This window comes from Ornithorhynchus anatinus, chromosome 12 (assembly GCF_004115215.2).
Source record: "Ornithorhynchus anatinus isolate Pmale09 chromosome 12, mOrnAna1.pri.v4, whole genome shotgun sequence".
NCBI lineage: Eukaryota > Metazoa > Chordata > Mammalia > Monotremata > Ornithorhynchidae > Ornithorhynchus > Ornithorhynchus anatinus.
This window is the reverse complement of record NC_041739.1, coordinates 37502783-37519352: the sequence shown is the minus strand read 5'-3', so window position 1 is coordinate 37519352 and position 16570 is coordinate 37502783. Positions and strand designations below refer to the sequence as shown.

General features: G+C 44.4%; 1 protein-coding gene across 1 annotated transcript in view; it reads right to left on the bottom strand.

Moving 5' to 3' along the window:
* Positions 1 to 5855: 5855 nt before the first annotated feature.
* The window catches only part of COL25A1 (collagen type XXV alpha 1 chain), a 550081-nt gene continuing 539366 nt past the window's right edge, over positions 5856 to 16570 (bottom strand). The window contains 1 exon segment of the mRNA XM_039913724.1: positions 5856 to 11007. Coding sequence (XP_039769658.1) covers positions 11005 to 11007 — 3 coding nt within the window. The 3' untranslated portion in view covers positions 5856 to 11004.

Here is a 16570-nt window from a genome sequence, read left to right as displayed (position 1 = left end):
AACACCCTCCCCTAAGTACTCATGCATAGTTTTCTTGAATTTATTTATATTCATTTATATATCCTTCCATACCCTTTCTAGCAGTTTCTGTGGCATTGATTCTTTCACCTTCTCCAACAGAAAAATAGCTGTCTCTCTTAATCTCCTCATTAAACTATAAACTCCTCGATGGCAGGGACGAGATTTTGGACTCAAGTGTGTTTTCTGAAGCCCTGAGCAGAGTGCTCTGCACACAGTAGGGACTCACAAATACTATTACTTGATTGACTGATCCACCTTTCTCAGGCACTGCAACCCTTACAAGCCCATCAATAGCCTCCATCAGATTGTTATTTTGGGTGTGTTTTGGGGTTTTTTTTTTAATGGTATCCTTTAAGTATTTACTAAGTGCCAGGCACTGTTCTAAAGCACTAGGGCAGTTATAAGATAATCAGGTTAGACGCAGTCCAGGTCCCACATGGGGCTCACAATCTTAATCCCAATTTTACAGTTTAGGTAATTGAGGCACAGAGAAGTTAAGTGACTTGACCAAGGTTACATAGCAGACAAGTAGGGGAGCCGGGACTAGAACCCAGGATCTTCTGACTCCCAGCCTCGGGCTTTCTCTGCTAGGCCCCACTGCTTCTCTGTTGACCAGAGGTTAGCTTCTCTCAGAGCTTCAGCAGAGTCCAAGTTCTCTCCCCTGCTTTGTGCTCTCAAGAATATTTTCCGAGCCACTGGGGCAGAAGTCATCAAGCATTGTCAGTCCATAGTTACTGACAGAATTATGGAAGCAGCGTAGCCTAGTGAAAGATCACGGGCTTGAGAGTCAGAGGACCTGGTCCTCCACTTGCCCGTTGTGTTACCTTGGGCAAGTCACTTAACTGCTCTGTGCCTCAGTTATCTCGTCTGTAAAATGGGGATTACGAGTGTGAGCCCCATGTGGGACATGGATTGTGTCTAACCTGATTAACTTGTAGCTACACCAGTGCTTTTTATAGTGCCTGGCACTTAGTAAGCGCTTAACAAATACCCCAAAAAACCCAAAACAAAAAATAGAGTCTGAGGGAGGTCACCATTAAAAAAAAAAATAAGAGCAGAGATGTCTTTTTCTCTTTCAGTCTGTCAGGTGGGGCAGACCCTGTTGGGTCAGTGTGGTCGGGGGACTTCGTGGTCCCATTAATCCTTGTGCCAGTCGTGAGAGGCAATTCCAGAAAGTCCCTTGACCTCTTCTTGTCCACCGCGTTGCTGGGAATCAGAGAGAGAGGCTCCCCCAGTGTGATTGTTGCCGCAGGGTGCGGAGGCCTGGTTTTAAGCCAGGTGGCTTCCAGGTTTTGCTGCCCTGGTAGCTGTCCAGGATATGGCTTAAAGTCCAGGGTCACTCTGACTCAGGCAGTGTGTCTGGCTTAGGGATAATAATAATAATGATGGTATTTGTAAAGCACTTACTATGTGTAGAGCACTGTTCTAAGCGCTGGGGTAGACACAGGCTAATCAGATTGTCCCACGTGGGGCTCACGCTTTGTTTTGGAGTGGGGGGGATGGGACCATGGTGCTCCAGTGGAACTCAGTAGCTGCAGCTTTTGCCCCTGGTCCCTTCTAATAATAATAATAATTATTATTATTGGGAAGCAGCGTGGCTCAGTGCATAGAGCATGGGCTTGGGAGTCAGAGGTCATGGTTCGAATCCCAGCTCTGCCACTTGTCAGCTGTGTGACTGTGGGCAAGTCACTTAACTTCTCTGTGCCTCAGTTCCCTCATCTGTAAAATGGGGGTTAAGACTGTGAGCCTCACTTGGGACAACCTGATTACCCTGTCTCTCCCCCAGCGCTTAGAACAGTGCTCTGCACAGAATAAGCGCTTAACAAATACCAACATTATTATTATTATTAATGATAATGTTTGTTAAGCGCTTACTATGTGCCAAGTACTGTTCTAAGTGCTGGGGTAGATACAGGGTTATCAGGTTGTCCCCCGTGGGGACTAAAGGTGGTACTGAAGAGGCTGAGGTAATAATAATGTTGGTATTTGTTAAGCGCTTACTATGTGCAGAGCACTTTTCTAAGCGCTGGGGTAGATACAGGGTAATCAGGTTGTCCCACGTGAGACTCACAGCTAATCCCCATTTTACAGATGAGGTAATTGAGGTACAGAGAAGTTAAGTGACTTGTCCACAGTCACACAGCTGACAACTAAGTAGATATATGGCCACGGACCCAGGGAGAGGGCAGAAGCAGTGTGGCCTTGTGGGTAGAGCATGGGCCTGGGAGCCAGAAGGATCTGAGTTCTAATTCTGGCTCCACCACTTATCTGCTCTGTGAACTTGGGAAAATCACTTAACTTTTTTGTGTCTCAGTCACCTCAACTGTCAAGTGGGGATTAAGATGGTGAACCCCAAGTGGGACAGGGATTGCGTCTAACCTGATTTGCTTGTATCCACCCCTGAGCATAATCTAGTGCCCGACACGAAGTGCTTAACATACTGAAATTATTATTATTGTTGTTAGAGAGAAGGAGTAAGAGAGTCTGACTAGATGATGGGGAGGAGGAGGTGATGGGTTTTTCTTCCTCGGTGTGGGTTGATTCAGCACTCGGTACTCACGTTGAAAGTGATACAGGTGTTTGGAAAAGTAACTTGGAGTTCTGGATAGCTGGAATGGGGAGGACTCTCCTACCCCTTCTTCTCTTCATGGTGAAAGTCTCCCATTCCAAAAGAATATCCTCTCTCCTTTCTTCCTCTTCCACGGGGCAGTGTGATCTAATGAATAGAGCATGTACCTGGGAGTCAGAAGGACCTGTGTTCTGATGCCGGCTCTGCCACTGGGGAGTGTCCTTGGGCAAGTCACGTAATTTCTCTGTGCCTCAGTTCCCTCATCTGTAAAATGGGGATTGGGAGTGTGAGCCTCATGTGGGACACGGGCCGTGTTCAATCTGATTAGCTTGGAACTAACCCAGATCTTGGAACAGTGCTGACACCTAGAACAAATACCATAGAAAAAAGAGTCTATCTCCTTTTTAGGCGGTTTGTCAGCTCAGATTTGCGATTTGGAGCCGAAGAAAATCTGATCATTGACTCTGTGGTGTCCCACTTTCCTCCAGTTTTCCTGGCCCTCCGTCATCACAGATTGGATCCACTGGGCCCCTTTGCCTTCCCTGCTGCTATAGGGGATTGACACATTCCGGAGATCAGCAGCCCAGTTTGGTGGGATTCACTCGTAATAACCGCCTTTCTTCACTTCTCTCGCCTCTCCACCCACCTTTTTAGGACACTCCTGTCGACAGGCCCATTAAAGCTATTACCAGGGTATTAGTGAGCGCGGCCCTCTGAGGGAGCGATGGAGCCGCTTTCAGTCCGGCGACTCCTTCAGTGTGGGTGGACACAGAGCCGGGCTTCTCCAGCCGAGAAAATGGTTAAAGGGTGTTTCCAAATTCTGGGCAGACCTTCAAGTTCAAGTCCCATCTTGACTCTGCACGTGGATTTGGGACGGGATAGGGTGGGGATTTGGCAGATCGAGGTGGCGTGGAGGGAGAGATTTTGTAAAGAAACATGGCTCCCACCCATCCTGCAAATAGCTCTTGCTAATCCTCTACATCCTCTTCCTTGAAATGGAGACACTTTTTGACCCTGGAAGCCTTCGTCGACCAGGCCAAACTCAGGGTCAGAGAGGTTTGTTGGGATAGTCCAGTTTGAGGGGCCCAGGAAAGGGGCCCGCCATTTTGCCTGTAAGAGTGTGTGGTCTTCCTGTAATTGAAAACTAGGATGAGGAGGATGATGGCATTTGTTAAGCGCCTACTCTGTGCCAAGCACTGCTCTAAGTGCTGGGGCAGATACAAGTTAATCAGGTTGGACAAAATCCCTGTCCCGGGTCTCACGCTCTTAATCCCCATTTTACAGACGAGGTAACTGAGGTCCAGGGAAGTGATTTGCCCAAGGCCACAGAGCAGACATGTGGCAGAGTTGGCATTAGAACCCAGGGCCTTTGGACTCCCAGGCCTGTGCTCTATCCACTAAGCCACGCTGCTTCTCCAGCTTCCAGGTGGACCCGGATTTTCCCCGTGCTACCACCATCGAAGACACTGTGCCCACTGCCATGCCTCAGTTTCCTCAATTACAAAATAGGGATTTGATGCCTGTTCTCCCTTCTACTTAGAATGTGAATGCCGTGTGAGACAGGGACTGGATCCGGCCTGATTAACTTGTATCTACCCCAGTGCTGCACTCAAAGATGACAACCTCCTCACCTCTGCCTGCCTAGGAGATAAATCTGACTTCACATTCCCAAAACCACTTCCAGGTTTGGTGAGGTTCCCAATACTGAGTGATCTGTGAGAAGCATTGTAGCCCAGCAGAAAGAGTCCAGCAGAAAGAGAACCTGGATTCTAATCCTGGCTCTGCCACCTGTCTGCTGTGTCACCTTGAGCAAGTCACTTCACTGCTCTGTGCCTCAGTTTTCTCAACTATAAAATGGCAATTAAATACCTCTTCTCCCTTCCACTTGGACTGTGTCCATACTGATTATCTTATATGTATTACAGCGCTTGGCATATGGCACTCCCTCTACACTGTAAGCTCGTTGTGAGCATGGACTGTGTCCATTTATTGTTGTAGTGTACTCTCCCAAGTGCTTAGTACAGTGCTCTGCACACAGTAAGCTCTCAGTAAATATACTTGAATGAATGACTATAGTATGTGCTTAACAAGTACTGAAATTATTCTCTCCCTTTCCCCTCCCACCATTTTGATTCCGAGCTGATGCTCTGAGTCAATCCTTAACTTTGGAGTGTGCCTGCTTTTCAGGGAACGATATGTCTGGGGTGAGAGCTGGCAAGTCCCCCGCTTCACCTTCCCAGGGTAAAATCCCATGCAGCCCCCCCAGAAGAAGTCCCAGCCAGGGCAGTCTAAGTAATAACGATATTTGTTAAGCGTTTACTATGTATCAGAACAAGTGCTCCAACAAACTAAATTCTGCTCCTTAAACCCTCTCCTCACACCCCCAATATCTTCTCCTGTTCTGAGTAATACTAATGATAATTATGATATTTGTTAAGCACTTACTATGTGCCAAGCACTGTTCTAAGCGTGGGGGGAAGGTACAAGGCTATCTATCAGGTTGTCCCACATGGAGCTCTCAATCTTATTCCAAATCATTCCGAAACCTCCTCCCTAATTAATCTCAAACCACCAACTAACCACGGTCCCACTTTGAATTCCAGAGTTAGCGTGGGGAGAACTAGGTGCTAATTAGATTGCGAACGCCTCGAAAGCAGGGATGGCTTAGTAGATGGAGCACAGGCCCGGGAGTCAGAAGGACCTGGGTTCCAATTCCGGTTCTGCCCCTTGTCTGCTCTGTTGTGACCTTGGACAAGTCAGTTCAATTCTCTTTGTCTCATTTACCTCATCTGTAAAATGGGGATTAAGATTGTGAGCCCGAAGTGGGACAGGGACTGTGACCAACCCAATTTCCCTATATCTACCCCAGCGCTTAGTACAGTGCCTGGCACATAGTAAACACTTAAAAATGCCACAGTTATTATTATTACTAGGGATGTTTCTACTTGTCTTCCCAGTGTTGTGGACCCAGAGTACTCAATAGATGCTTAATGCCGAAATTGTTTCCTTATGGCTGTGCTACGAGGTTGAAATCCTACTTTTCTGTACTTCAGGTCCCTGTCCACTATTCATTCCAAGGAAACTTTAGTGTTTAATCGTTGTCCTAAATTAGCTAGCATGCATCCTGAATTGAAATGGTTGCACTCCAGTTAAAAAACAAAACAAAACACCACCATAACCCAATTCACTGAAGATTTTGCTTCAGCCAGAGAGATCCGACCTCACTTTTAGCCTGGACACTAAGAAAACTTTATAACCATACAAATCGGTGTCAATGTTTGGATTAATATTTTAATAATTACACACTTTTTACATTATGAAAATAATTCATAAATAGTGTAAAAATAATTCTGAAGATCAACTTCTCACAAACTAGGAACCGAAAAACAAGTTAAACTCAAAACCAAAACAATGTTAAAAACAGAAGAAAAACAAGGTGATATTACCAAACAAGAAATCAAACCCATGCTGTTTGTCTGATTCAACTATGTCAGACGCAGAACAATTGAAACTGAGGGTAAGAGCCCTCCATAGTCGAAATAAGTAACCAAACTGGATGAATTCCTTCCTGAAATTATTTACACTCCTAGGCCCAACAGGTTTGTGTCATATTTACATTGATAAGACACAAAATATTCTTGGTTAGTATAACTGATTATCTGAGCCTGGCCCACATAATTGTTATACCAAAAGCAGTGAAATTCTCGCTAGAATCCTATTTGCTGTTTTCTCTTGAAATAAACAAATGGTCTCCAATATAAGGCAATACAAAAATAACTGCACATATAGATGGACTTAAAAAAGTAAAAAATACAAATAAAAATATATAGTATTTTCCAAAGGAAAAAGGTCAGATACATACATCTTTAAAAAAAGTTACTAATTTGCATGATATTATATTTTCCCAAACATGTACAATAATAAAGACTAGCCACATAAATGGCAAACAATATGCAAAACATTCCTTTCTGAATCAGTTGTTTCGAGAATACTTCTGAGGAGTGTTCAGTTTCCCAGCTGCATCCTGGGAAATTCAGACAAATTCTTGGTTTACTATCAACAAGTAAAATAATAAGGTCCCAGGTTGGGTAAGTCCCCCTGTTCACCAAAGAAAGACAATCAGGTTTATGTCTGTAAGCAACACAATTAACGGAAGCGTTTAAAAAAAATGAAAACACGCCAAACGTTTCTCAAACTATATTTTGTAAGGCGGAATCATACGCAAAATTCCACAAGAGGAAATGTAGTTGAAGGCGATTTGCCTTGTAAATACAGCCATTATGCAAACGTTTTGATGAAGGGGGTTGTTGAAGGCCTCTTTTTCCCCACTAACATAGCAGAATTCTAACACATGTTCATATCCCCTCGTCACACTCTGGTTATACAACATTACAGCCATAGAAAGAAAGGGGTAAGAAAACCAAACACATAGGTTTCTAGAAAGAGACCTGAGTTTCTAAAGATAGCGGTGATTTGAGTTTGTTTTCTAACTGCGAAAATGGAAGGGCTCTTACCTGATAAAGAGCTTGCAAATCAAACACCGCCGTAAGGGACATAAGGATGTTGGAAAGAACAAAAGTCAGTAGTTATGTCTTTTGCTCTTTTTCACTTCCTGGAAATGTCCGTCTGGCAAAACACTAACATAACCCATTTCTGCCTGGGGTAGCGCAGTTTAAAATTGACCATCTAAACTTCGCATGCTGTACTAGTGATGAAAGAATGAAATGTTTGATGTAGCATGTTTCAAACTAATATAAACCTTTTACTAGAGCGTGATTCCTTTCATAGGCACAGGTGCTCTGAGTTGATCGTTTTCCAGGCTGGTATACGCGTGCACACCCCTTAAACTGTAGACAGAGGTCTCATATGAACACTCCCGCTGCCTCCCTAGAAAGTCATGCCCTCATAGTGAAATCCCCAGTAAACACAACAAGATAAAGAGTGTTTGTCTAGGGCATCGGCAGTCTTTTGTAATATACTCTTTGAAACATCACAGAAGGAAGAAAAATCCATTCTCCTTCTCCCAGGCTAGCCTGGGGGTGAAGCAAAGATTCACACAGTTTTGTTCCCTAAGAACTGGGGCAGGGAGTTGAGGGGGCTGGCTCTCTTGAAGCCTTCTGCTAGTATGGTTTGAAAATAATGTAAAAACCAGGAAACGCTAAATGAGGGAATATGGAACCGAGGAAAAAATATATTCTCCCTAAACTAAAAAGGCTGGTAGTTGAACTGTAGTCTCAGTAAACTCAGAAACTTCAAACCAACAAAAAAAATCACTCACTAACTGAGGAATGCTACTTAGAAACTGTAGAAAAGAAACTGTTCTCAGGGAACTGCACTGTCCGAAAACGGGGCCGGGGGACAGATAAATTAGCACCAAACAATGTCAAAATAGCTTTCATTCTAAAACAAATACCAATTCTGGGTCCCTAAATCTTACAGGGAAGCTTAGCCAGAATTAGAACCTGAGCTTGACTTTTACATCCATCCATTGTTTCTACTAGCTTATTTCCTACCCATTCCCTAACAAATACAAAACAATCCTCCAGGAAAATATACTCTTTTCCAACACCTGTGTCTAAAAACTGAACATCACACCGCAAATCATTGATGAGAACTTCCTCTAACAGAATGATCTTGTCCTTACAGCAAAATGGAAGCTTAGAAAAACCTCAGTAACTGCAAGATAAAACATTTCCATATTTAAGGAATTAAGAAACTTGATGCCTGGATCAAGGAAATCATTAGAGGTAACAGCAGAGGGTAAAGTGAAGTTTATAACTTTCCTTGCACCTGCGATAAAACTAGCCAGAGTCCAAAATTGGTGTTGAAGCGTCTTTAAAACCTCATCATTTAGGCGTTAGACTAAAAAAATGAGCCCCAGTGTCTTGGCTAATTGTTGCTGTGTTTTCAAAAAATGTGGCTTTGGGTCTCTTTGGACAAGGGGCAAAGTTTAGAAGAGTAATTCCTCTTCGTTTGATTTCCACTGAAAGGAAATAGAGCTAGCAAGAAGGAAAGATAAACTGTCAGCATCTTCTTTTGAGATGAATCATGACTCTGCTCAGGTGTCTGAATTTTGATTCTTCAGATAAAGAATTTATTTCTTGCTCAGCCACACTAGCACCTTTGATTGGAATACATACTTATCTTCAGGGATCCCTGAAGATCTCATTTGTAAGTTTTAGGGTTGTAACCCTACTCTAAATGTACCACCTGTAGCACTGTGAAATGTTCGAAAGCTTGATCCTATGTTGTGAGGAATTAGTGACTGAAGCAGGGGTAAAAGGTTTCTTTGGAATGGCCAAACATTCTGCTTTATGACCTAAAGTTTCTTTTAACATCCTCGCAGTGGGCTGAAAAAAAATAATGAGGTGGTAAGCTAGTATCTAATCAACAAGGAGCTCTCTGATGAGAAGGGCGCACACCCACCACGGCACAGAAAAAAATGGTTAAACATTCGCCATAAGGCAGTATTTCTCCATAACGTAAGCACTTGGTGGGATGGGGCATGGCAAAGGTATATCACGTTTCAGCATTTACGAACAAGTTTGGGGATCAGGTGCTACTTTGCTTGATAGCGCTAGGAAATATAGAAAGAAATTTCCTCTCTCTTCTGCAATTGTATTTTACATATTTCTGATTGCTCAGATTTGGTCAGTGTATAAATGACAAACGCTCAGGTAAATAAAAAGTCACTAAGTAAAGGCAAAGATCAGCTCTAACGCAAATAAGAAGTAGAAAATAATATGTATTAAAAATGGGAGAGCAACTGTATTTCAGACTGAACAACGAAAATAAGCCAAAATGAGAGCACTGAACTTATAAACTGCACCTCTTCAATGCTTTTTGGCTCCTGGAGTACAACTGAACGGAACATATCTATACTTTTCTTGGGGTCTATTAATCTACCCCAAAGGGAAGAAAATTATTATAGTAGCAATAGAATCGTTCACTGAGTTTCTGCTTTCCCCCCATTCTTTGGGTCCAGCAAAACCTTTGCAAGAGCACAGAGGCCTTTCGGGAGCTAAATCAACTATGCTACAACTTAGGCGCGCAAAAATATCTTCGTGCTTTGAAAGTTGGAAAACAAATACTGCTGCTGGCCAGGCGAACCACTTCCTTCAAAAACCAAAGCATCTGTCACAGCAAATGTAAAAGCAAAACCCAAAACTCCAAAAGAAGGGAAAATACGGTGTGCTTCCGAAACGCTGCAGGAAAGGTTCCACGGGGGTTGTTGGGGTGGTCCCAGCCGGAGTGACCCCTCGTATGGCAAGAGAGTAATCTTCAACCTCCCCTTTCCGAGCGGCAGCTCCAAAATGCCACGTGGGAAGCACGTGATGCATCCTCCAATTCCTCGTTAAAGAGCGCCTTCGGCCCCCGTCTCTGGAAGAACTGCCCGCCGTCCATCTCTGTAACCTTTCTGAGCCCCCCACCGTGTTTGCGGGAGCTCTTGGGGTTTTCCTTCCCTTCCCTCCCTTCATCTCTGGTGGTTGGGTGGGCTTTTGTTTCCTTTTGCAAAACCTCTTCCTTATGTGGTGAATGCAAGTGACAGCCCCCGATATCGAAACTTGTCCATCACGTACGCCTTCACCGCTGGGAGCGGAACGTGGAAAACTGTCACCGGACAACAGGTGCGATCCTTTTTCGTTTCAACCACAGTGGTCAGGTGAACGGCCCAAAGTGGAGGCTGTTGCCCTCTGCAGTCGGGACCACAGCTTCCTCAAAATGCCAGAATTTAGCTTTCTTAGTGTGTGTGCGCTCTCCGCCGCCTTATCTTTTTTTGGCAATAAGCCAAGGTGTGACCCCCTTGACAAGACAGAAAGGATAAAAAATTCAGAGGTTGGGAGCGCAGGTGTCAGCAAGCAGCAAGTTAGCATCGGAGGATGGGATTGACACAAGCAGGTTTGGCACACGGTTCATGCTTTCTTAGTCTATCTCAAACGGGCGCGGCAGCCGGGCTCGAGGGGGACGGTTGAGACGAATGTGGAAGTGAAGCGACTAAAACTCCACCACCAGTCCGGTACAGTACAGGCCCTAGGCTTTAGTCTCTATTTGGTCACACTTTCATGTAAACTAGTTCATGGCACGTGTTGTCCATGCAAATCACAAGCCAAAGAGTCAGGAAAAAAAGAGCAGAAACGACCACTTTCCACTGCTGACACCTCCACGCAGGTACATGTATAAGAGCGAGATATCGTTTTGTGTTTCTGCAGGTTTCTCCCCACCTTGTTTTATAGCTTGCCTAACTTCAGATGAAGGTGAAGAAAATTGTACACACATGGACTACTGCAAACAGGGAGAAGCAGCTACATGTAAACATATCTCAGACTTGTAAAATCTATATTTCAGTTTTCAACTATAAATACAAAAATGCGGAGCATTATATACACGACTTCATGCTTGTAAGGTTAGATTCATCACTGCAAAAAGATAAGAAAAACAAAAAACAGAGTAGTGAGATTAGTGCCACACCGGAAGTTCCGCTTCAAATTTACGTTTGTTAAAAATCTGGTAGAACTTTGACTCCAGCTTTTTGCTACTCTAACCTACAGGATGCTGTGGAGATTGGAATCCCCGAACGACACTCTCTGCAAATGGGATACGGGTGACTTCCCATTGAGCCCATGAGTCCGCTCAGCCTGATGATAATCCAGTTGATTTGCTCCATGGAGACAAAGCAGACCTGCCCACTCAGGCCCGAAAATGCCTGCGGGGTGGCCTAATGGAAGCTAATCAACCAGAGAACTGCTGGACAGAACATAAATTTGAAAGGTGAGTGGGTCACGATTCTTTTCCCGTATCTAAAAGACCACTGCCCCTTTCGTACACACAGACAGCACCTTCTAGGTGGGCTTGAAAAGTCGTCACTGGACTTGAATTACAGGCCAAGGGTTGGGATGTGAGTGGTGATTTGCGAGTTTGGAGTTTTGTTGTTCTGAAAATGCTCTGTGAAAAGAAGGCTTTCCAAAGGTTGTTTGGGAAAGGAGACATTGGGATCCTTTCCAAAAAAACAATTTGAATGTCTCTCAATTTGCAGAGTGAACTTGACCCACAACACGCTGCGAGTCTTTCGAGGCCTCATTTGGAAGTAGTGAAATTAAGCACAGAGAGGTTGTGGCTTGCTCAGTTACACTGTGGTCTTTGAGTTAAATATTATATGTAGGTGGAACCTTACTGGCATCTGGTGAGTGGGGCCTACCTCCAGTCACGTTAGGGATTGGGCAAACTTAAAAATAACTTTTCAATTTGAGTCAGCAAAACCGCTAAATCATAGTCATTTTGCCTGCAGGTATGTTTGGAAAAAGTGACTCCGGTTTCAAAATGTACTTAAGCGAACTGCTGGTGAAGGGGTTCCGAGGCTCATATTGAAATGAAACGGGCGGCTAAGAGGTGTCTCGGTGTGTCTCGGTTTTGTGGCCTTTCCTTTCTTTATTTTAAAGGGATGAGTGTAGGAGTCGTGGAATTGATATAGATTTTAAAGAAAGTTAAGTCTGTTGTAGGCGTTCCTTACTCTTGTCACAGTTTTGGGTATTGGAGTTATTTCCAGATTAAAACACAGACCAGATTTTTTTTTAATGATATTCGTTAAGCACTTGATGCCAAACATTATATTATGGGGTAGGATATATACAAGATAATCTGTACCTCAATCTTTTCTATCTCGCCACCCACCCCTCACCCACATCCTGCCTCTGGCCCGGAACACCCTCTCTCCTCAAATCTGAGAGACAATTACTCTTCCCCCCCTTCAAAGCTTTATTGAAGGCCCATCTCCTTCAAGAGGCCTTCCCTAAGCCCTCCTTTCCTCTTCTTCCACTCCCTTCTGCATTGCCCTGACTTGTTCCCTTTATTTATCCCCCTCCCACCCCCACAGCACTTTTGTAAATATGTGTAATTTATATTGTCTGTCTCCCTCTACTAGCTCAATGGGGGCAGGGAATGTGTCTGTTTATTGTTATATTGTATCATCCCCAGTGCTCTGCATACAGTAAGTGCTCAATAAATATGATTGTATGAACGAAGTTGTACACAATCCAAGTTCCACACGGGGCTCACTGTTTTTATCCCCATTTTAGAGATGAGGTCACTGAGTGACAGAGAAGTGAAGTGACTTGCCCAAGGCCGCCCAACAGACAAGTGGTGGAACTGGGATTAGAACCCAAAGTCCTGACTCCCAGGTCCTTGCTCTTTTCACTAGGCCACGCTGCTTCTCAAACTTTAAAATTTACAATGCTTTTTAACTATTTTCTTTGGAAAGAGGCAACCCAAATAAAAAGGAAAAAATGAACCGAAATCTGAAAGTTGACTGTTACAATCCCTGTTCCCAGGGACATAAAGCCAGCACTTTCCAGAAGGGATTGAAATATCATCACTGTACTTGGTGGGGCGGGAGAGAGGGTAGTAATTCTTAAGTTTAGATGCTTTGAAAATGATCTGGGAAACCATGTTTAAGACTGACAAAGAAAGGTAATGTATCTAACAGCTTAAAAGCGAGTGGGGGGAACTGATAAATGAGTGAAGCGATTAAGGCAAATGGCCTTCTCTTGGTCGGTTGGAGGTGGTGATGTGGGGGTGGGGTGATGGCTCTCCCTGAGGGGGAAGGAGCATACCGGTCCCATGGATTGACAAAGTTTTGGACAAACTTTAAGAAGCAGCGAGGCGTAGTGGAAAGGGCACGGACCCGGGTGCCGGGCAACTTGGACTCTAATCTTTGCTCTGGCAATCGCCTGCTCCTAGTTGTACACAATCGAGTCTCCTAGGTTTTCTGTGCCTCGAGTTGCCTCACCTGTTAAATGGGATTAAATCCTCCACCCTCCAATTTAGATAGTGAGCCCTGTGTGGGACCGGGACTGTGTTGGACCCGATGATGACCTCCATGCTTAGTGCAGCGCTTGACACATAGTGTGTAAAATACCGCAATTATTGCTAGGGTGGACAGCTCTAGGTCACCTTTCTCTAGGGTGGGGACTGATGGAGGCAGATAGTGGATGCCCCATAGACAACTGCAAGTAACAGAAGTGGATTACGCCGTGTGCATTATGCAAACTACTCAATATAATATAGTGGTGTCATTTGGTTCCTTTTATAGAAATCTGCAGATCCTACGGTGTGTCCCTAGGGCAACTCTGGTTCTAGAGCCCCTATTTTCTACTTCCAAGTCCCTGTAAACAGGGGTGCTGGTATCAAACTGCAGAAGAAGTCTGGATGTTGAAAATAAAAATGCTGGAGAGGTGTCCACTTCCGAATCTATACAGGACAGAGGACCAGCTGAAAACAGCGGCTACTGTGTTTACCCAGCCTAACCCCGGGAGCTGGATGGGGGATGGAAGTGGAGTCAGACTTGCCTCATCCTCCCTGGGGTTTGGAACTGGGGCAGGTGTCTTCTCCCTCTCCTTCAAAGCTGCACCCCAAATTTGACCCCACATTCAAATTGAGAAGCAACGTGGCCTAGTGGCGAGAGCACGGCCCTGGGAATCAGGAGGACCTGGGTTCTATTCCTGGCTCTGCCATTTGCTGTGTGACCTTGAGCAAGTCCCTTCTCTTTTCTGGGCCTCAGTTCCCTCATCTGTAAAATGGTGATTAAGAATGGAAACCCCATGTGGGACAGTGACTGTGTCCAACCTGATTACCTTGTATCTTCCCCAGCGCTTAGTACAGTGCCTGATACAGGGTAAGCATTTAACAAATGCTATAATTATTATTATTATATCATTCCCTTGACTTTTTTGGACAGGACGGAGAGGGATGCAGTAGTCTTTGCCTGCCCCTTTGGATCAGATGGAGGCCGGCCAGAGAATGGAATCTGCTAAAATAGCTGTTGAACTTTGGATTAAGTCAGACAATTGTATTTATTGAGCTCTTACAGTGCAGACTACTTTACTAAGCACTTGGGAGAGTATAATATCCACCCTCTGGCAGTAATCCTAGGGTGCGGGACTCTGTCTCCACCCCACCAGTGATGTCAGACCCAGCCTCCTGACCTTAAGAGTAGCAGCAGTAATCTTCCCCACCATGCAGTGAGTACCATCTTTCCTTTCTCATCCATTCTCAGTTTTTCTTCCTTGTTCCCCATTTTTCTACTTTCCATCCTGGGGCAACAGTCCCTGCTTTCGTTCATTTGTATTTATTGAGCACCTACTATGTGCAGAGCAATGTACTAAGTGCTTGAGAGAGTAAAATATAACAACAGACACATTCCTGCCCACAGTGAGGTCCAAGTCTGCCAGGGGGAGGGGCGGGGGGAAGACAGTAATATAAATAAAAGATAGATATGTACGTAAGTGCTGTGGGGCTGGGAGGAGGGAAGAACAGAGGGAGCAAATCGGGGGATGCGGAAGGGAGTGGGAGAAGAGGAAAGAGGGGCTTAGTCAGGGAATAATAATAATAATAATGTTGGTATTTGTTAAGCACTTACTATGTGCAGAGCCCAGTTCTAAGCGCTGGGGTCGATACAGGGTAATCAGATTGTCCCACATGAGGCTCCCCCATTTTACAGATGAGGTAACTGAGGCACAGAGAAGTTAAGTGACTTGCCCATAGTCACACAGCTGACAAGTGGCAGAGCTGGAAGGCCTCTTGTAGGAGATGTGATGTCAGTAAGGCTTTGAAGCGGGGGAAAAGTAATTCCTTTACCCTCGACAGATCTGGCTCCCTCTCCCCCCATCCCATGTGGTGGGAAAGACCCAAGATGACTGTTTTTGTCCATCTGCCCCCTCCTTCCCTGTTGCTATTTCTCCCTGCTTCCTCTCAGCTTTCTTTATTTCTCTTCTCTCTAGTCTACATTGGTAAGCTCATCATGGGCAGAGAACGTGTCTGTCAATTCTGTTGCACTGTACTGAACCAAAAGCTTAATGCAGTGCTCTGTATCTAGAGCTTGATACTTACAACTGATTGATTAGTTTCTTTCACCCGCTATCTCTGCAACTGTGTCTCTCACCAATCCTGATCTGCTTCTGCCTGTGATCATTCCATGAGTCATAACTGTTGAGTGCTCACCGTGTGCAGAGCACGGTATTAAGCCCTTGAAGAGTACAGTATTACAGAGTTGGTAGACATGTTGCCTGCCCAAAATAAGCTGATGGCTGTGTTTCTCTGGCGCTGGCTGCTGTTTCTAACTCTGGGAGGTGGGGCTGGTTCAGGATCCCTCCTCTTTGCTACCCTCCTGATCCCTCTGTCATCCCTGGATTCAAAAAAAAAAAAATTGACCATCTGGCCAGGAGGGCACCTTTGAGAGTCCTATCCTCACTACTAAAAGGTTGAAGGAAAGCTTTTGAGTAGTGGCTGCTGGTTTTCCATTAGATCCTTTCCCCTTTGGTGTTTCTCCTTGCTCCATTTTTTATCATCCCATTCTCCAGCATGTTTATTATAAGATCTAGAAAATTTTAATTTAAAATGAGTTTGCTGTGAGGGCTACCTGGTGAAATCTGGTTCACAGAGTAAAGGCTCAGTGAAAATCAATGGGAAAAAAAATGAAAGATATGTCTTTCCAAACACAACTCTTCTCTGGGTAATTTTCTCTGCCATAACAGAAGTGTTCTTTCATTGCCAGCAAGGTGCAAGGGCTCAGCCCACAAGTTAAGAATTCAAATATCTGGTGTTAGGGAGTGAGTGGAGGGAGCCTTAAAATAAATACATTTGAAAAATAACTTTTTCCCCCTCAAATAATCTTTGGTCATCTAAATTTGCACAAGCTTACTGGAATCTTTGGGTCAGGCAGTGGGGTCTGGGGGAGAAATGAATCCTTTTGAATTGTAGGGTCTTTAATTTCAAGAGCTATTTAGAGTGTGTAAACTTTCTTAGTCCTCCTCAAGAGAGTGGTGCTAATCTACAAAGATTTTTTCAACATTAAATTTAAATTTTCAGTTTTCTTTCCCAATTTAAAAGCAGGTATTTTTAACAGGATCATAAATTTCAGTTTTATACAATCTCCCACTTTCTTAGCTCATACCCCTATTGTGGACATTTTATCTGCTGGCGCATATG